This window comes from Wyeomyia smithii, chromosome 2, assembly GCF_029784165.1.
Source record: "Wyeomyia smithii strain HCP4-BCI-WySm-NY-G18 chromosome 2, ASM2978416v1, whole genome shotgun sequence".
Classification (NCBI taxonomy): Eukaryota; Metazoa; Arthropoda; class Insecta; order Diptera; family Culicidae; genus Wyeomyia; species Wyeomyia smithii.
In genome coordinates, this window is record NC_073695.1 from 252,172,801 (window position 1) to 252,193,077 (window position 20,277).

At 38.6% G+C, this 20,277-nt stretch overlaps 5 protein-coding genes across 5 annotated transcripts; 3 read left to right on the forward strand and 2 right to left on the reverse strand.

Annotated features, from left to right (window-relative positions):
- The first annotated feature begins 37 nt into the window (after nucleotides 1–37).
- Nucleotides 38–1,911, forward strand: LOC129722441 (venom serine protease-like). The gene is made up of 2 exons (XM_055675891.1): nucleotides 38–598; nucleotides 653–1,911. The coding sequence occupies exons 1-2, from the start codon at nucleotides 46–48 to the stop codon at nucleotides 1,276–1,278; spliced, it is 1,179 nt and encodes a 392-aa protein (XP_055531866.1). The 5' UTR covers nucleotides 38–45; the 3' UTR covers nucleotides 1,279–1,911.
- Nucleotides 1,912–3,065: 1,154 nt separating this feature from the next.
- Nucleotides 3,066–3,473, forward strand: LOC129722444 (splicing factor 3B subunit 5). The gene has a single exon (XM_055675894.1). The coding sequence runs from the start codon at nucleotides 3,179–3,181 to the stop codon at nucleotides 3,434–3,436; it is 258 nt and encodes an 85-aa protein (XP_055531869.1). The 5' UTR covers nucleotides 3,066–3,178; the 3' UTR covers nucleotides 3,437–3,473.
- LOC129722443 (exosome complex component MTR3-like) lies at nucleotides 3,464–4,586 on the reverse strand. The gene is made up of 2 exons (XM_055675893.1): nucleotides 4,302–4,586; nucleotides 3,464–4,240 (listed from the first exon to the last, which is right to left on the reverse strand). Exons 1-2 carry the CDS (start codon nucleotides 4,462–4,464, stop codon nucleotides 3,483–3,485), a joined length of 921 nt encoding a protein of 306 aa, XP_055531868.1. The 5' UTR covers nucleotides 4,465–4,586; the 3' UTR covers nucleotides 3,464–3,482.
- Nucleotides 4,587–8,336: 3,750 nt separating this feature from the next.
- LOC129722445 (glycoprotein endo-alpha-1,2-mannosidase-like protein) lies at nucleotides 8,337–10,228 on the forward strand. The gene is made up of 2 exons (XM_055675895.1): nucleotides 8,337–8,927; nucleotides 8,981–10,228. Exons 1-2 carry the CDS (start codon nucleotides 8,526–8,528, stop codon nucleotides 10,013–10,015), a joined length of 1,437 nt encoding a protein of 478 aa, XP_055531870.1. The 5' UTR covers nucleotides 8,337–8,525; the 3' UTR covers nucleotides 10,016–10,228.
- A 436-nt stretch (nucleotides 10,229–10,664) lies between these two features.
- Nucleotides 10,665–12,579, reverse strand: LOC129722446 (zinc finger protein 14-like). The gene is made up of 2 exons (XM_055675896.1): nucleotides 12,306–12,579; nucleotides 10,665–12,251 (listed from the first exon to the last, which is right to left on the reverse strand). The coding sequence occupies exons 1-2, from the start codon at nucleotides 12,480–12,482 to the stop codon at nucleotides 11,238–11,240; spliced, it is 1,191 nt and encodes a 396-aa protein (XP_055531871.1). The 5' UTR covers nucleotides 12,483–12,579; the 3' UTR covers nucleotides 10,665–11,237.
- Between the last annotated feature and the right edge of the window lie 7,698 nt (nucleotides 12,580–20,277).

A 20,277-nucleotide genomic window follows, 5' to 3' on the forward strand; every position in this document is an offset into this window, starting at 1 on the left:
AGTAAATAATACTCGCTTCGAGCTGGGTAATGTTCAGTTACAATCATGATAACACTTCGAACAGTGTGTTTTATCGTAATTTTTTCCTCTCTTACCACGGCTTGGTTTGAGAGCTGCGATCAGCAGATTCAGCTCACTACCACGGCTAACTTTCAGCTGATATCAAGTTTCTACCCTGCGAAATACCCATCGGGAAGTTCCTGTCGCTACATGCTCATAGCTCCACCAGGATTTACGGTAGAAGCTAGTTGTACAATAAATATAGATGTGCCACAAGTAACGAGTTGTTCAACGGAACTGTTCTATTTTTCTGTGGAAGGCTTTTCGTCATTGGTGGGAAGCGAATATGCATGTGGTGCCGGAACTTTGGTTCGAAAGTCACTGTTTAACAAGCTAATGTTAGCATATACATCCGCCAGTACGGACAGTTCCGGCTCCTTTAGTTGTGTAGTGAAAGTTCAACCTCAGGATTGTGATTGTGGTTGGTCACGTTGGCAGAAAATTGTTGGTGGTACCGAATCCGGTGTAAACGAGTATACTTCCATTGTCGGATTATTGGATAAGGTTACGGTTTCCGTATTTTGCTCCGGAGTAATAAGTAAGAGTATGGGATACTTAAAATTTTGGAGCACTATTAACTCATAAAAATTAGTCAGTTACAGGTATATTCTAACGGCAGCTCACTGCGTAGAGAACACTCCGAACGTAGAACGTTTACAAGCTCTGGTTGGAGATCAAAACTACCGAACAGGATTGGACACTCCCTATTCCCAACTATACGATATTGAAACAATTATTATTCATGAAGCTTACGTTCAGAGTACCCGAGATAATGACATATCCCTGATTCGAACTACAAAAAATATGGATTGGAGTAAAGGGGTCGGCCCAGTGTGTCTTCCTTTCAGTTACAGTACTTATGATTTCCAGAACCTTGACGTTGACGTTGCTGGCTGGGGAACAACCAGCTTCGGAGGTCCGCAAAGTACAACGCTTAGACGGACTACGTTGAAAGTGCTAACCAACAACAACTGTAATGTACAATATGTTACCAGCAGTAAAATCTGCACATATAGCCCCGGAAAGGACACCTGTCAGTTCGATTCCGGTGGTCCACTTTACTTACGTGGAGTCCAGCGGATGTACGCGATCGGAATTGTTAGTTACGGAGGAGTATGCGCAGGAACTACGCCATCCGTCAATACGAGAATCACTTCCTACCTCGATTGGATACAACGCAACACCCCGGATGCGTACTATTGTGTAAAACAACAGTGAAGTGTGAAACGGTTTCAGTGGGTTTAATGTATTTTTGTATAAGTCAAAAAAGCAGATTTCATAATTGTAAATTCAACCTACTGTAAAATGAGCAGGAAATATTGAAATCAGAATTCCTAGCAAACAATTTTGTTGCATACTAGCTTATAGGGCTTTAGTTCAGCTAATCAGCTTAATAGCAGCTTAACAAGCTGTAAATCAACAAAACTGTTTATTGGGTTATCAATACAAGCGCCTCTGCCATTTAAGCATTCAATCGCTGCAGAGATAGACGGGTAAAACTGTAATAAAAAATAACATAAATTTCAATTTGTATAACATTTTTTAGACGGATTTTTTTATTTCAATAAATGTTGGTCATTCTACATAAATTCAACTTTTTTGAAATTGCAAAGGAATTACGAAATTTCACGTGAGTGATAATAATTTGTCAACACGAATCATAACGAAATTTGTATAGGTGCGAACAAACTTTTGAAACTTGTCTTATTCTTTTGATAAATACAGGAATCGTCAAAATAAGCAGTTAAAGAACCATTAACATATGACAAATTTTATTATGTTATTACATACCGATTCAAAGAAATGTTTCACACACCCATACATATTTTTATTTATTAAGTATTCGTTTGAGCCATGAAACAATTAAAAGTGACATAAATAGGCTGACCAGACGAACCCTTTTGAACGGCACAGTACCGTTTTTTGAACCTATTTTAATCATCCCGATTTTTTACCATTTTGTACCGATTTGTTGATACTTCTCTGTACACTTCAATATTATTGCTGGGTCTCGGTAATTTTTGCCGAGAACGGCACCACTGAGTGCTCGGTTTAAAAAATAATGACATCTGTCAAATTTTTTCGTAAATCTCGGTTCCGATTACCGAGCTATCACTGCCGAGATTACGGATATTTTGTGCTGAAATTTAAGTTAAGAAAACCGAGATTTGCGAAAAAATGTGACAGCTGTCATTATTTTTTTAACCGAGCACTTAGTGGTGCCATTCTCGGCAAAAATTACCGAGACCCGGCAATGAATTTTAAGTGTGTGGATTATAAGTTCTAAGCTGCCAAGAATTTGTCAATACTGTTGAGTAAATTTTGAACGGTGCGTTGCTGCGAACGGTATGTGGCCTGCAAACTCTCGATCTTCCATGTTACAAATTTCACGACCTTATTTCCAAAAATCACACTTTACTAAATAAAGTTTTATCAGACGCTAATAATGAGGCAGGCTCATCAGAGCAATGATTAATTGTTTGTATGCTTTGGCTAATAAAAATTTTCAGATATTAATGTTCCCATGTTTTTGAACCCATTTGTCCCGTTTTCGCCCCGGGAAAATCTGGTCAGCCTACATATAAAGTAAAATCGTATAATTTTTAATATGGGATAGCACTACTTGACAATAAAGAACTTTATTCAGCCAGTCATCGTTACCTTTTTGATACATCTTGGCTTCTCAGTTTTCGTTTGACACCTTTGACACCCCTTGTCGTCTGCTCTACCGACTCAGCCGTGAAGAAGATATTGTACCAAGTTGCCAGACATGCAAGTTAGTTAAAATATGAATCAACTTCATGAAGATCTTGAAAAACTAGATAATAAATAATAGACTCAAATGCATTAGAAGTCAGCTAACTTCGTTGAAAAAAATTAGCCAATTAAGTCGATATTTTGAACCTAAGTTCAAATGATTATATCTACAAATAATTTATGAGGCAAATGTCGTTTTTAAAATTATTTATAATTCTCTGAATCTGGCATCACTGTTCTGGCTTGCATTCTGTTTTGATTTTTGTTGAAAAGTTGACTTGACATCGGAGTTGAAGACTGCAACACAGCGTTAGGATACAGTTTACAACGTTTTAATATATAATTCATTAATCAAGAAATCATGGGCGACCGATACAACATTCACAGTCAGCTGGAGCATTTGCAAAGCAAATATATCGGCACTGGGCACGCGGACACAAACAAGTACGAATGGCTAACCAATCAGCACCGAGATTCGCTTGCCAGCTATTTGGGACATTACGATATGTTGAGTTATTTCGCTGTTGCAGAGAACGAATCGAAAGCGAGGATAAGATTTAATATAATGGAAAAAATGGTACAACCGTGTGGACCGCCACCCGAGAAGCCGGAAGAATAATTGTGAAGAAATAAACTTAACACATCGTCAAAAATAAGTGTTTTTATTAAGATCCCGCATTACCCGAAAGCTGACTCATGGCAGAGGTATCCGGATCGTCATCGTCGCTGTTCTGTTCGTCGTCTTCGTCCAAATCAATTTCTCGTATATGCTTCTGCACTTTGCCAACCAGCAGTTGCTGCACTACCGGAGCAACTTCGCTGTTGGCCTCATTCAACCTCTGGCAGGCAGCTTTCATTGCTTCTAGAGTGATGTTCCCTGCTTGCCTAATTTCTGACGTTTGGTCCAGGGTGTGCAGTTTCGCCAACGTAATTACTCCATGGTTACCGGTCCTGCCACCCTCCAGACAGATTTTCTCCTCTGCCAAAGTGGGATCCGTGTAAATCCGATCTTTAAAAACGGCTACTGTCGTGGCGGTTACAATGTCGAACATTGAAATGGTGGCATCACACAGAGCCAATCCGGCCGCCGTGATAACCGCGGAAAGAACGGAACCGTCATCTTCTAGGACATTCGCGAAAATATCGATCTGGAAATTGGGAAATAAATGACGACAGACCACCGGTTGCAATGCTTTGGCCATTGCGGCCGCTAGAGATCGTTCCTCGGCATCGGTTTGTGGGTTCTTTCGGTGAACACACGCGAAGGGGGAAAGCTTAAAGTCACAATACAGCTCTCCCAACTCACGAAACTTGTTTTGTTTTGGAATTTCTCGAGGATCGAATACGGACACTATCACCTTTGTATTCCCCAGTTCTAGATAGGCCGATCCCTTAGCCGTTGATACAACGCCCAATTTCATAACTAAAAGAATATAAAGTCTAAGCATTCTGACGATATTTGAACAAAATGAATGAATATTTACAATATTTTCGGCTTTCAGTATCCTTGCGGCCACATTTTCTTGCGCCAGTCGAATCGAACACATTCTCCAGCCGTTCTTCAAATGATTTATCTCGGCTAGCAGTGAAGAGCTGATAGGGTAACGACCCGTCCGGTCCATTGATTCTTTTCTGATCAATCGGCATGTTTATCTTGAGAAACTGTTGGAATCGTGAAATAATCCAGCAAAACAATCAACTTTTCGACTTTAGCGGCGCACATGCAGTTGTTTTCCTTTTTGTTTTGTTATTCTCTGTTGTGCTTTGCTTTGTTGTCTTCGTCCGTCAGATCATGATAATATATTATAAGGTGGAAACAATTTTTGTTTTCCGTCGTAGGTATGTAATTATTGAAAATAGAAATGCAAAGATGTTAAAGTGAATCGGGACGTGGTCGAATTTTGCAATCTTATTTTTTCTTGATTTATGAAGACTACGTACATGAAACTTTGATCAATTGTTCTCACAACTGTTGCATGCCTGAAGTAGCAATTTGAGTGCTGTTTATTTAGTGGAAGCCGAATTTTTTACGATCAAAATACAGAAGTGAAAAGAACTCTAACCTCAAAATTGTATAAGAAAAGGCCACAATCCCGTTTCACCTTAATGTTAATTGTGAAAGTTTAACGCTTCGAAGGTATCAATTTTTTTAAAATACCCGAAAAAAAATTACGATGTATTTTGCGGTGAGAACAGTAAACGGACAATGTTTTTTATTGTAACAAGAAAAAACATGGTATTTTTACTATAAGCTTGTAAACGATTTTTGTCATTACCATTTTTAACAACGTTTTTCGTTGTTGCATCTACCTCCGACAATATTTTTACCATGAAAAACATTGTCAGTGACTTCTAAATAGATGGGAAAAATTCCTAAAAAAATGCTGTTAAGATACATAACAACACTTCTTTTTCGTGGTAAAAATAACAAAAACAATATTTTTTATTGTTCTGGACAATGATATTTAATGTAAAATTGATATATTTACAATGAAAAACGTAATAAAATTATGATATAACTTGTACAATTAAAGCTACTTTTAGGGTTTTTTGGTGTTATTTTTTTTCGGGCAGTAAAATCGAAGTTTTTGTGTTTTATTGATGGACCGTGCGTGAAGTAAAAAATATATTTCGAGTAATGTTACCAAACTACAAAATTGTTTGTGATAGCGTTAAACTCAAAGATATTCGAACGTATTTACTAGTCAACACTGCGTTTTTCACAAGTGTTAACATGTGTGAAAAAGTAACCTCAATGTGATCCACAATCTTCGATTTCGCTGCACCCCTTTTTGATTTGTTACTCTAAGCTGAAATCTCACATCGAATTTCTATATTCCACCTTGTTTTGACCTGGAGCTAATCTAACTGCTGTCGAAACCCTTCTTTAATCGCTCGATTTTGATCCAATATAAAGCTGTCGTTCTGCCCGAAGCACACCGTATACACACTTGTTTTCGTTTTAATTATTAAGTAATTTTTATAACGATTACGTTCAGTAAATTTGAAATTTAACTGGCCATTCTGTAATTTCATGAATCGTTTTGTTTTTTTCTTGATAGATCTGCACTGACCAAGTAGAATAAAGAAATTCGCTATGAAATTCTATTTAAAATTGAGCTGGATTCTTAGTAAAATGAATTACCGAGATTTAAACAGTTTAATCAAGGGCCGGTTCTTCAACAGCATCATCATTAACGTGCACAGTCCTTACCTCGGAAATACCGAAGACGATAAGGATGAATTCTACGCGCAGTTGGAGCGTAAGTAAGACCACTGCCCAAAAAATGATATCAAGATCGTCATCGGGTTATCGTCAGGTCGGCTAGGAGGAGGCATACAAACCATACAAACCGGTGATTGCACAGCAGCTGATCAACGAAATGGGCCTAAAACTCGGCTTCTCGACTTTGCCACCTCCAAGAACATGGTCACGTGCAGTACCTGCTTCCAGCACAACCCCCTACATAAGTACACCTGAAGGTTACTTAATCAGACAGAAACACAGATCGACCGCGTTCTGAATGATTCTCGGTACGTCTAAGACATCATCGACGTCAGATCCTACAGGAGCACTAACGTTGACTCGGCCCACTGCCTGATGATGGTTAAGATGCGCCCAAAACTCTCCTTTCTTAACAGCATTCGGTACCGACGCTAGCTCCGGTTAGATTTGCGCGACTGAAGCACCCTAACGTCGCCAAGAACTACGCGCATTCACTCGAAGTTGTGCTGCAGGAAGAGGGCCAGCTGGAGGAAGCTTCTCTCGAGGACTGTTGGAACACCATCGAACAGCCATCAACAGCGTAGCGGAGAACGTCATCGGACATGTAGGACGAACCCAACGAAACGAGTGGTACGATAACGAGTATACTTCCGTTCCAAGCATAGTTGTCCCATGTTCTACACAAACCTTATGTACGCTGGGACAGTTATGCTTGAGACGGCAGTATAGGAGGGTGATGGGTGAGGAGGAGGGAGAGTATGCAGAGCTGGGACAGCTGTTTGACGGACGATCGTGGGATGAAAGAAAGGTGGAGGCAGCACTTCGACGAACACCTGAATGGCGCCCAGGTAGAGAACCATGGCGGCGGAGAAAGCGATCTCGTCGGGGCGACAAACGTAGACAACGTGCCAGCCGCAACGAAAGGCGAATTTGAGGATGCCATCAAACATCAGCTGCTATAAATCGGCCTGCAAGAGCTAGCCACCTATTTGCACCGACTGGTTGCAAGAATTTGAGAAACAGAACAGCTACCGGAGGAGTGAAAGAATTGGGTTATCTGCCCAATCTATAAGGTGATAAATTGGACTGTGGGAACTATCGTGCAATCACCGTCCTGAATGACTTGCGATTCGTCCACTGATTATATTGTAGAAGAACACCATATCTTGGATCTTATGTCTGCAAAGGTTCACGTATTCCAGTAGTTCTGCATTCCATCCGAATTTCAAGAATTTACGCAGAACTGCTTCTAGTCGTTGCTTCTGGAAGCCATACTTTGAACACCAAACCGCACTCGCGAAATCGAGTTTTGTTCTGAGGAAGCTTTGCAAGAATTGCGTGAGTGTTCGTAAACTACCGTCCAAAACGTCGAATGGGGACGAAGAGTTGCATTGATTCCTTTACCACTCTATTGATTAGATCGTTGATTGTGAGAGATTGATCCACAAATAACAATGAAATCAGTTTGCTACCCTGTGGGACACCTGACTGAACGCCAATAGAGTTAGATGTTTTGTTGGATACCTTGATGTAGTGTATTCGGTACCGAAGACATGTCCCAATCCAAGCTACCAAAATCCTTTTATTAATAAAATTGGCTGCAGCTCGCAGCAATGCTATCTATTCTTACCACATCAAAGGCCAGCACTCATGTATATTCACAGTCGATTTGATACCCTTTAGATATAAAATCCGAGACCATGGAAGAGAATTTACAAAGGTTCTCCCTAACCGTTTTCCCGTTTAAAAATTGTGTAGGGTTTTTTTTATTATTCAAGATAAATGAGAGATTTTTCAAAGGCGGAAAATAACCAGATTGACACATTATCACGGAACGATACGTTGTATGTTTAACTGAGCCAGATACAAGAAAATAACCAGATGTCAACAATAAGTTGAGAAAAAAGTGGTTCAACGAGTTGCTCCGTGCATTCTGCAAAGCAAAATAGGCTTGGAAACAAGGAACGCATTAGAAAAAGTCATTTACCTCTGCTGGATAAATTGAAACGCGAATATTGTTCCCAAAATATAATTTCTAATCGTGTCCCCAGAGTGTACATTATCGCTAGTGCAACCTAAATTCATTGAGTGCAAAATTTATTTATAAGATTAGGTATAAATCAACAGGCGCGCATTTACCCCGTCGCTACAATGAAGGAACGCTTTTCTAAAAATATCCCAATATTTACAAACATTCTCACTCATAGGCCAACCAAACATGGTAACCTCCGCAGAGTCGCGTGCCAGCAGCCGGTCCGAATTTCCAGGATTTTCCGCACATGCGTATTGGCTGTGAATTTCCTGATGCATTGAAATTATTAGCAGACCAAATATTTTCCATCTGACGTTTTTCCTATAAACAAGTGTAGTCAGCGTCGAGTTGAAATCTTCACCTAGAAAGTTTTCCCTATCTGCGCTTTTGGTAGATAAAATGTGAAATCAGTAGGAAAATAATGTGTTCCCTCGGAATATAGTCCTAAAAATGACCCTGCTGAACTTTAAATTCTCCATCAAATCGATGAAGCTGCTGATATGCTTCATTGGCATCTCGTCTTTGTTACTGCTGATATTCTGTCTCTACAGTACTCTGAATACTCCGGAAAAGATCATACAGCCACTTATGCCAAGCACAGACCAGCAAGTAATCAGTTATGAACTGCTGCGGAGTCAGAATGCTGCTCTGGTGCCGGAAAAGTACAACGAGCACGAAGTGAAAACCCGTATAATCAGAGAGAAAATCAAGCGACTTGCTGGGGACAAGAACGCTGAATTGAGTACTCCAGCACGTAGAAACCGTACTATTGCATTGAATCGAAACATTCAGATCTTCTACTATGCTCCGGTGGCGTGGTATAAACCACATCCGACCCTAGCGAGTGACAAGGTTGGTAGCAATCACCAAAAGTGTGCTTCAATAAAAAATATTTTTACCTCTAGCTGATTCGTCTGGTCGAAAACGGGTCTGCCGTTTCATTCCGTCCGAACGATGATCAAGTAATCAACATTGCGTTTTACCCGAAACGGAAACTGTATAACACAACGGAAACGATTATTCGAGATCATTTCAATGACATTCAAAACTGTGGAATAGGAGTCGTGATTCTGGTATGGCAGCCCAGTTTCAACGAGGGTTTACTGATGGCTACTTTCAAAACGGCAGCGATTTATAATCTGAAAATTGCCGTTGAAATACTGGAATATCCCGATCGTACGATTGAAAGTATTAGGAATAATATCAAATACTTCATGGATCTCTTCGGTAAGGATCAAGAAAGCACACTAAGCTATTTCAGGGTGCTGTCGAAGCAGCGTAACTTACCGATATTCTACGTAAGGCAAGCTTACAAGATCAACGATGCCGATTGGTCCCGGTTGCTGTCCCGCAACGGAATGTTGACGATCCGCGGTACCAGTTATGATGCGATTATTCTGGCCCACATTGGTGCCAAAGAGCATAAGTCGATCGTCCGCAGAGGTGGTTTCGACGGATTCTACACATATCTACCAAGCAATGGGGCGAATTATGCGACCACTTGGAAGAACTGGTCGCAACTGAAAAAATTTGCCGACACCTATAAGCTGCTGTTTGTACCGACGATCGGTCCTGGATATTACGATCGTAAAAAGTACTCGCGCAACGGACATCTCAACCATGGAGGAATAACGAACATAAAGCGTTACCGCTCGAACGGGCAATATTTCGATGTGGCATGGAGAACAGCGTTGAAGAACAACGCACAGCTGATCACCATCAACAGCTACAACAACTGGGTCGATGGGACGCAAATTGAAGCCGCCATTCCGGTGTTCGGTTTTCGAGACTATCTGCCGGGCTCGCCGGAAAAGTACCTGGACCTTACCCAATCCTGGATAGAGGAATTCGTCAAGTACAAGCTCAATAGTATCAAGCTCGGGGGGAAGAGTGAAAGTTCACTGGGCTGTTATGATTTCATAAACAATACTATCTGTTAGGAGGGTGGGAAGATGCTCACGAAACTAACGAGAACTTTGTCTGATGCAGGGTTGAGTTGGCAGTGAAAAAACTACTCTTGAATTTGTACACTCCAGTGTTGCTTCACTATTGTTACTACGCAAACTTTAGAGTAGATTTCGAGGAACCATATTTTAGGGCAAAGATCTCACTCGTCGCAAGCATGACTGCTGACTTCGATTTAGACAAGATCAGGGTAGTATTAGTCGCATAATTTTTCAGAAACGTCTATTTTTCTTGAGAAAAAAAACTGTTACAATTGCACAATGTTCAGTCAAATGGAAAGCTGCGTTAGATAAGACAATATGCCTGATTCCCGTGTTTTCAACAACTAACTCCGCTTGAAGAGTTCACCCAAACTCGCCTATGGAGTTGACAACATCCTATCAGATTTCAGTGGAACCTTGTGGAACATCTATAATTTAAAGAACAAAAACATCCATCAAAAAAAAATCTAGACTTCTTTTGATTATTGGAATTTTTATCCAATAAAACACTGAAAACATTTTGAGTTCTCCCAATAACAATTTTTTCGTGTTTTTTTTTTTTTGAAAATCGAATATTTTCTATGGAGCAACAAGTTTTTGGAAAAAAAGAACAAGTTTCCTATGAAACTGAAATCTATGGATACTGTAAACGACTAGGTGAGTTGACGTGAAATCTTCCCTTTTTCTATGTGATTTATTCCTGCTACATGCATATTTAGAAAACTTCTTTATGTAATTATATTTTTTTTAACAAACTTATGACTGCACGTGATTATTACTGCAAAATAGTTAAGTACAAAATAAACAACAGAGCATGGACACAATACACAATATTACGAATGCTGAAAAGGTTGATACACTCCTCGGTTTGACAGCTATTATCACTGATTAAAGAGATTCGACAGTGATACGAAATTATCGTCAAAATTTAGTATTTTAACAATCATATCTAATCGATCAACTGCCTCTTCCTTCAAACTACAACTTTGAGACGCGTTCCACACTTAATCTCTGTACAGTGTTTTAGATGTAGCAAACTACTTGAGAATAAAAAAACGTAAAAAACAGATTCTCTTTTGATCTCTCTTGCAACTGTTGGCTTAGTCAAAATATCAAAAAGCAGAACCAAAAAAAATTGCACCTTACAGGCGGTTCACATTTTCCAGTCCATGTTTAAACTTCCAAATTACAAGAGCTTCCCTTTTAATACCTTACCTCATTCATGATTTTTATGATGTGCTCGCAGCGCAAATTTCGATATAAACTGTTTACCACATTTCTTACACTCCTCCCGCGTCCCATCCTGTGCCTGATGAGCACCGGTTTTCTGATGCTGACGAAGATTCGATGAGGAAGCAAAGGTTTTCCCACAACCGTCCAGTGTGCACTTGAATGGTTTTTCCCCGGTATGGGTCCGTTCATGCTTGGCTCGGGCCCATCGGAACAGAAAGCTTTTCGGACAGTAAGAGCAAACGTGCGACTTTTCCGACTCATGTGACATCATGTGAGCCTTCAGTGTCTTCCTCAGTACGAACGATTTCTCGCAAATCTGGCAGTGATATTCTCTCTCGTTGGTGTGCGCCGATTTGATGTGACTTCGCAGTTTATTATTCGTATAAAAGCATTTGCTGCAGATCTCGCATTTGAAGGGCTTAATTTTTGTATGTGTTCGCATGTGAACTATCATCGCAGTGGACGCTATTCCACAAACAGTGCATAGTCGCTTTGTGACTGATTTTTTTTGTTTGCTTTGTGTCTCCGAGGACATCTCAACAGAACCATCCTCTTCAGCAGTAATATGTTCTTCTTGTAGGTCGTCATTTTCTTGCGGTTGTTCCTCTTCATACGGTTCTCCAGCTTCCTGTTCATGTGTGTTATCTAACTCTTCATCATACACAACCCATTCAGTATCGGTATACTCCGGTTCAACAAACTCAACGTCCGGATTCGTTTGTTCCTCCTTTATAACTACTACTTCTTCGGGAGCCGCTGAGCTTGCCTTGTCGCTATTACAATAAAATACATCTGCTTCGATTTCAACCATTTCTGTCTCGTTACATTTATACTCGGAGCCCTCAACAAATTTCTCATCGGGAAACCCTTGTAACAGCCTCGCTTGTGCTAAGACCTGTGCAGATTTCTGAACTGTTTCGCGGAAGCGTTGGATGGAAGAAAGTAACTCTTTACACTCTCGACAGATCAACTTCGGATAGGCATCGGTTTGACTAACCTAGGATAATATAGAAATCAGTGAAAACGATAAAAGACCGGATTCAAGACTTACAGAGATGTCCAGTAGATTAAGAAGTTTGAAAATAGCAGTATCGATGCCAAAATTACGCTTACGCTTATGCTTAATTTTACTATATATATTGAACAACTCTTTTTCACTAGACTGCAAGCAAAAGCGGCAAACTTTTAAATCACACTCTATTAAGGTTTTTAACAGCTCTGAAGTCATTTTCGTTGACAAACTTGGTAGACTTTACAAATATTATTTCTAAAGTACTATACCGAGACGAATCCGCAAACGTAAAACCAGACAGTAAAAAATAAAAACCTCAAAAACACGTTTGACATTTCGTTTCTTCTTCTTGAATGGCCGTTTTGTGAGGAATCCGTTCACAGTGTTGACACTGTAAGAAAATACAAGCTAAAATTGCCGCTTCGAAAATTTAATTTACCAATAGACCTAAAGCCTGTAGTACACTCTTTGACCAAGCGTCAAATATTTGTCACTTTTTGGCAGATAAAAATTTGGTCAAAAATAATTATTTGTCACTCTCCAATTTTAAAATGGGGCAAACATGTCAAATAAATTTGACCATCATGTCAGAAGGTCAAATATTTGACCATTAGACAAAGAGTGTACTACAGGCTTAACTGCGTTAGTGTTAAGACCCAAACACAATAGAGATAAGTGACTTTTCACCTACGCACACTAGAAAACGTGTAAACCCGTGTAAAGTTGCTTTTGTTTCCCCCAAACTGTAAATCATCGCATCTCGTTGCTTCGACTTTTATCACTTTTTACCATTTTTGGTAGATTATGTTCAGCAGCTACTTCCGATTTCTGATCACGAATGAAAAAATTTATTCAGAAACAAGTTTGAAACATATAATGAGTTTCCAACTGAATATTTGTCTAGCGGCTAAAATATAGCATTGCAAACAAACAGCTATTCATAAATATTTTCCTCAACTAATGGCACTTAAAATTCGTACGTAAAAAGGTCTATTAATACGTCGCGGTTGCGGTTGCGTTTGCGGCAATTTGATATTTTCTGTTAAATTAACGTCAACGCAACGTAAGCGTACCGAAGAGATAAGTAACTTTACACCTACGTGTAAACCCGTGTAAAGTTTCTTTTGTTTTCTCCAAACTGTAAATCATCGCATCTCGTTGCTTCGACTTTTTTATCACTGTTTACCATTTTTGGTTGATTATGTTCAGCAGCTTCTTCCGATTCCTGATTACGAATTTTTAAAAATTCATTCAGAAACGAGGGAATGTGCTATGAATTATAACATCGAGTACAACATAGAATCGCCAAATCTAATGTTTTTGCTTTTTTCTGTTTTCTTGCTTGTGTTTGACATTGACGTTTTTGTATCAGGTTTGACGTTTTCGTATCTTCGATGTTATACTCAGTCAAATGTACAGCGGAGGTTAGGAAAAGGCATTCCCTCGGTTTAAAACATATAATAAGCTTGGGGCAAGACCCTATTGACACATATATAAGACATACGTAACACTGGCATTTATTTCTGATACACGTTGCCCCATAGTACTCCGTAGCTCGTAATGTCAAACTGCTCGATTAATAATGAACAAAATAAATTTTCTTTTTCTCGGCTTTATCGACCCCCAAAGCTAAGAGAAGAGTGGCCAAGATGATACCTCGGTTTGCTCCAGGTTTTTTGCTCCAAACGTGATTGGATGGTTTTGACAGCACGCGTGTGTGATAATATTCGAAAGGGGTTAAGCTTGCCGTGTTGCTAAACAGCTGGGGTTCAACCCAATCATTGAGTAAGTAAAAGTGAAATATTGTGGAAACAATTTTGTTTTTGGTTGAGACAAATAAAAGCAAAATAAAATTTGAATGAAGTGCCAAGCGTTTGGTCCTAAAATTTTATCGATTTCCCAGGAATGCAGAACCTTATCGACATATGCGTAAAATCTGAAAAAGATATTCCAAATTTGAAAATTTCACGCAACAGTCGAATATGTAGTGAAGGTATTTCTTTTTATTATTATGTTGTTTATTTAGTTGTTAGTGGTAACGTGAAATCAAGCTTTTCTTCATAAACAAGCAATTTACCCCTTGATTTTGCAACAGGAGTTAAGTGTTTTGCCGAATATTTTTCATTGTGCGTGTAAGAAAAACAGGAAAAAATGTTTGGAAGTGGTAGTATGATGATATAGATATAGACGAAGTTTTGTTGTAGTTTTATATGTTGTTTGTAATCTAATTTCATTGTTGTTTTTTTGTTAAATAAAAATCAAAATATCAAAAAAAAATTTTTTTCTGGTTGCACTGGATTTTGCGTAAGGCAGACTAAAAAATGTTCAACCGGGGATATGATTCATAGCAAAGAAGAAGAGACAGAAGCCACTTGGCCACTCTTCTCTTAAAAAACAAAACAAAAAATATCGCACGCTTAGCTTTGGGGCTAATAGCGGTCTCGATCAACTAGATTAGTTGAGAGAATTCGTTATCGATATTGTTTTTGGCACATTTTGCATGTGTGGGATAAGTACAACGATACACCGTGCCTCAGTGCTGAGTCAAGAAAATTTCCAGCGCGAAAAGATCCTCTACTCGATCGGGAATCGAACCCGATATCACAACCGTGTGGGAGAGCTAGCCGACCGACATCGCTAATCACAGAACCACGGGGACCACGAAACTCTTCTCTTAGCTCCAAAGAAAATCCCATAAGGAACTGTCGAAAAGTTATTTACAAAAACAATGCAGCATTTTTCTAGTAGGAACGAGACAAATTCAGGGCTGCGCAGGTACACTGCTTTCAAAAACAACTAAAACAGTGATTTTATTCAGAGTGTGGTACCATTCGAGTGGTTCATTTTGTACCAACTTTTTTGGAAAATTTCTTCCTGAGTGTTACGTATGTCTTATGTATGTGGTATCGCCCTTACCTTACACCGTGTTTACGTTATTGTATCGGAATACGCCTGGTCATGTTTATTTTGTTGACAACTTCGATTCCGGCCATACACGCTGGGCTACTCAAAAATGGGTCAAAGCCTGTTCAGTTTCGTTAAAACCGTGTGTAAACAAAAACGAGTAGAAGTAGTTCTACTCATTTTTGAGTACCACTGGATGGGTACCTTTTACTTAGTTCAGTTTTGAACGACAGTTTTTTACGACAAAAAGAAATTTCGGTATTAAATAAATTAATTAAATAATTTTTTTGATTTTCGTTTTAATAGATATATTCAGCAAAATGCAGATGTGTTGATTATTTATGATACACCGAAGATAAAAGATAACATTTTGAGATTTGTTTCCGAATAATTAGGATAGCTCGGTTTCTGCTATCATCGCTCCTCCCAGCGTACGGCAAATGTTATTAACCGTTTTACCGTGCTATGAGTTTTCTGTTTGTATATTATAATTTTCATCATGTCAACCAGCATTTGCAGTGAAATCGATACGCTGAGTCCAAATATGTGGAAGCATTTGAAAAAACCTAAATTAATCCACCTAGCGGTCAGACTCAGCCTTTCTCATTCAAACTTGGTATTTGTAAAAATAGATTTACATGAATGCTTAAATCCAATAAAGGTACATTCACTCTTTGGGTTCTAAAATATTGATGTTGTAATTGGAGTATTAAATATAAAATTTGACGTAATGTTAGTGCTCAAGAAATAGCGAAATAAAAGAAATGACTCTTCATTTCAAACAACTTAATCACGAGCGATACCGGAAACGTTCAAATAGTACGATACCACATTAAAATGATGTTGAGGCCATATAGATTGATCAAAGCAGGTATAGTTTCAAATAGTCTTTGAATTTCTTTTCGTTCCATAACTTCTGAACCACATATCAAGTTGTTATGAAGCTAGTTATTTGTGAGTTTAACAGATAACTCGTTCGTATCACGCTAGTTATGTTAAAAAAGTCGTGTAATCTTTGAGATAATAGACTTTCGTTGTTTTAACAATTTAATACATAACGGTTGTTCGATTATAATCGAATGAAATGGGAACGTATAAAGCAGCCGAATTATGAAACCACTTGTTCAATTATAATTCATCAGTTAACCCTTCACTAGCCCGCTCATCTGATGATAATATTGATCAAATCGGTTGTGTAGTTTCTGAGATAATGAAGTTTCGTGATTTTCACATTTCGGTAAATTACAGACGAAGTTATAGTTCGATTACAGTAAAATTCAATAGGGTGTTATGAGGCAGCTGCACCTCTCATTTGACACTAATTTAGTGAAAATCGGTTCAGCCATCTCTGAGAAAAGTGAGTAAATTTAAGTAGTCTTGTGAATGTTTTACTTTTCATAGCTGGATTTCACATTTTTAAACATAACAGGCAAAGTAATAGTCCGATTGCAAAAAAATCAATAGGGTCTTATGGGGCAACTAGACCTTCCATTTGACACCGATTTTATGAAAGTCGGTCCAGCCATCTCTGAGAAACATGAGTGAGATTAAATAGTCTCGAGAACACGTTTCCTTTCTATAACTTTTGAACCACATGTTCAATCTTTATGAAATTCAAAAGTTAAGGGTTTTTCAGGTAGCCCGTTCATTTTAAATTAATTTTGTTCAAATCGGTTGCGTAGTTTCTGAGATATTGATGTTTCGTAATTTTTACATTTTGATACATAACCTCTAAACTAGTAATCCGATTACAATAAAATTCAATAGGGACTGATGGGGCAAATAGACCTTTAATTTGCAATTAATTTCATTGAAATCGGTCCAGTCATCTCTGAGAAAATCTAGTGAGATTGGGAGAGCGTTACACACACACACGCACACACACACACACTCGAACTGAGTCGAGTGATATACGACATTAGGCCCTTTGGGGCACTTTTATACCTTTCGTATTTTCAGTGATTGCTATACCTTTGTAGGAGAAATGCATAAAGGTCCACACTGGTTTGAATCGACGAGACTTTAAACAAAATGTTTCCCTCGATTACGATATTGTAGATACCAGACTGGAAGACCTCCGCTTCGCCTACAATAACAAGGAATACGTTTTTCTGTTCCAACTGACTGGTGATATCCTAAAACATAAAAAATAAAGCCAAAGCAAAGCCTTGATGCTACAATCCGATTCGGAACTCGACCTTCTGTTTATTATACACAGACTTTGCAGCCAATTAAGTGTACAGGACAATTGCGGGACTAGCGCTACGATCCTACTGACACTAACAGTCTCTCCCGAGTCGAGACTCGAACCTACGACAACTGGCTTGTTAGGCCAGCATCGTACCTCGAGACCAGCTGGGAGACATCCTAAAACATATTTAGGGTTATAGAGATGAATTATGTACAAATTACAGTAATTAGTGTACCTGTTTCCATACTATTGTGAAGCTCGCAGAGAGCTCTTCTGTTGATTCCCAGTTAGTAAGGTTGTTAGAAGATCTTTTTCGAGATGAACTTGCATAAATCCTCAACAATCTTTTGAGGTGAACTGCCGTTTATAATAAAGAAAATAAATAAATTTGATGACAAATAGCCATGTAAAGTATACTCACCATATTCAACATCCTTCCGAAGCGCACTGTAAAATTTGTCAGCTTCAGCACACCACCGCACGTGCTAAGTTCGTAAACAATTTTCTGGCATCTCTTTCTTACTTGCATCTTAAATGACGATGACGTTTCATTATTCCTCGGCAGTTTTGCCCGCACACAGTGGAATAAAGAAATTCGCTATTACAGATGGTGTTATGAACAGATACGCAAAGAGTGAGGTCGAAAACTCCAAGTGAACCGTCAAATCGAGGCTCCAAGTGTGCAAAGTAAACAAACTCAGGAGTGTTACTTTTCGTACAGAATGTGTATTGTAATCAGTATAACTGTTGTGAACCACGTGCAATTATGGTTTGAACGGAAAATGTGTTCGTTATGCTCGTATTACGAGTGATGCATTGAAAATTAAAAAAGTGTATAAACAAGCTTTGAAACTCAGTTATACATCCTTACAAAGTTTCGGATTTTCATTACACTTTCTAGTGCGTATGAAAAGTCATGCGAAATTAAATTTGGTTGCCAGAATTGTTTGGAATAGAATATTAGCAAAGGGTTGCCATATTTACTGCTTTTCTCTTTGCGTATCTCTTTATAGCACAGTCTCTATTCGCTATAAGTTCCACATTCTCTTAGACAAAATAGCACTTATATAAGAATGTCATTTTTGTAGATGTGTGCGCCTGAGCACTCATTCAACCAATCGTGAACACGGTCTCCAGGAAAACATGTTTGTTGCCTCGATCAGGAAATACGCTTTTAGGTAAAATGTTGAGCACAACATAGGAACTCAACACACACCGTTGATTTTATTTTCGAACGAAAAAAGTTTACATAAATTATAAGGAGTTTTTTGCTTAGATTGCATAATTTTCATGAATAATTACAAATCACGCTGTACCATGTCGTCCTCAGAAGCAGTAGAACTGAACCCCAATCAAACCCGGGTACACGTTTGGTGTAAAATCAAGGTTTTTAACACGATAGATTATCGTCGATAATCGTCATCGCCGTTACCGATAACGTATGGTATCGTTATTGACGATGACGATACCGTCTTCAAACATTAACGATATCGGCGATAACGATAGTCACTAGACGTTATCAGCTCACTAACGCCTTTTGCCAGTTTTGTCTGCTGTGGTAGCGAATGGTGTACGACTTGATCAAAAAGCAGGCACGGGGTGAGGAAACGTTTTTTAACTTCGGAGGATTGGAAACGAAACATTACTAGGCAACAGGAAGAAACTTTTCCTTATTTGTTTATGTTTCGCTACTCATCAGGAAAATAAATTTCTCAGTTTTGATTGTTTTAGTTTATGAGGCGCTTTTTAAAGCACGAATTCGAATAGTAAGGTATGTAGCATTGTCATATTTGCATTTCAAATGCATCAAAATGATATATCTAATAAAGCAAAAGATGGTATTGCAGTGGATGGTAATAAACAAACGTTATTGATTCGATACCGTCCAGTAGCTATCGTTATTGACAATGACGATAATGTCTGAAGACGTAAGCGTCATCGTCGATAACGATAACAGACGGTATCGTTATCGGCGTTTACGATAAATTATCGATTAACAACCTTGTGTAAAATACACGAAAAACAGTCAAAAATTTTTGTCATCGATATGAATAAAGTCTTCTTGTGCTTAGATTTTCCCTTCTGCCTAATCATCAATCCACACGTTGCACAGCAAACATCAAATGCGATGAAGCTCAATCAAACTGAGCGAGATGGGACGTGCACAGACAAGTCAAAACAAAAATATAAACTCAAGGTGCTAGTCGTTGACAAACCGAAGGTTACCGTACTGCATACGTAACATCTTTAGCTCTTGTATCGTTCTGATGCTTGCTACGAATGTCACATGAAACGACAATACGCTCGTTGAGCTGGGTGCCTATAATTTGGTGATGTCACCGAGCGGATCGGAGCGGTCGATTCCGAAATGACAATTTTTGTTTTTTTCTTTTTTTTTGTGAAAACAAACCAAAATTTGCTCCTGCGGATCTCAAAATATCATCTTGAGTCAATTTGTTGGATAGTGTAGGTATATTTTTTTTCGATTTGCGTTTATCAGTTTCGATCAATTGAAAAAATAACAGGAGGGTTGTGTGCAAAGCCACGACCGCAAGGTTGAAGTAGAATACTTTCACAAGAAAGATAACCCGGCTGCTTGCGTGACAGTCAATTTTTCAGTAAATAAACGTTGACTAATCAGATCAATCGAATTTTGCGCTTCAACAAGGATTGACCATTTTCAATAATATAGTAAGTTGCTTGTCATGGTTGGGGCTTGACAATTTTTAAATTTTGAGATGACATTTTTTCGGATGTCGTGCTCATGACTGAAGGAAAAGATAATTCAGTACGTTTTGAGACACGGAGATGAAGTAAAATTTATAACTTTTATAAATTTAAAAATGTGAATTAACTCATTAGAAAATATTAACTCTTCAATCAAGTTTTTATTTCATCCTGAAAAGGACAATTTGT

Bases quoted from the DNA above. Each gene is read 5' to 3' on its own strand.
- LOC129722441 (XM_055675891.1), top strand. From the start codon at position 46: ATGATAACACTTCGAACAGTGTGTTTTATCGTAATTTTTTCCTCTCTT. The intron at 599-652 runs GTAAGAGTATGG...CATAAAAATTAG, and splicing joins ATTTTGCTCCGGAGTAATAA to TCAGTTACAGGTATATTCTA.
- LOC129722445 (XM_055675895.1), top strand. From the start codon at position 8,526: ATGACCCTGCTGAACTTTAAATTCTCCATCAAATCGATGAAGCTGCTG. The intron at 8,928-8,980 runs GTTGGTAGCAAT...TTTTACCTCTAG, and splicing joins CGACCCTAGCGAGTGACAAG to CTGATTCGTCTGGTCGAAAA.
- LOC129722444 (XM_055675894.1), top strand. From the start codon at position 3,179: ATGGGCGACCGATACAACATTCACAGTCAGCTGGAGCATTTGCAAAGC.
- LOC129722446 (XM_055675896.1), bottom strand. From the start codon at position 12,482: ATGACTTCAGAGCTGTTAAAAACCTTAATAGAGTGTGATTTAAAAGTT. The intron at 12,252-12,305 runs GTAAGTCTTGAA...ATATTATCCTAG, and splicing joins TTAATCTACTGGACATCTCT to GTTAGTCAAACCGATGCCTA.
- LOC129722443 (XM_055675893.1), bottom strand. From the start codon at position 4,464: ATGCCGATTGATCAGAAAAGAATCAATGGACCGGACGGGTCGTTACCC. The intron at 4,241-4,301 runs GTAAATATTCAT...ATATTCTTTTAG, and splicing joins TACTGAAAGCCGAAAATATT to TTATGAAATTGGGCGTTGTA.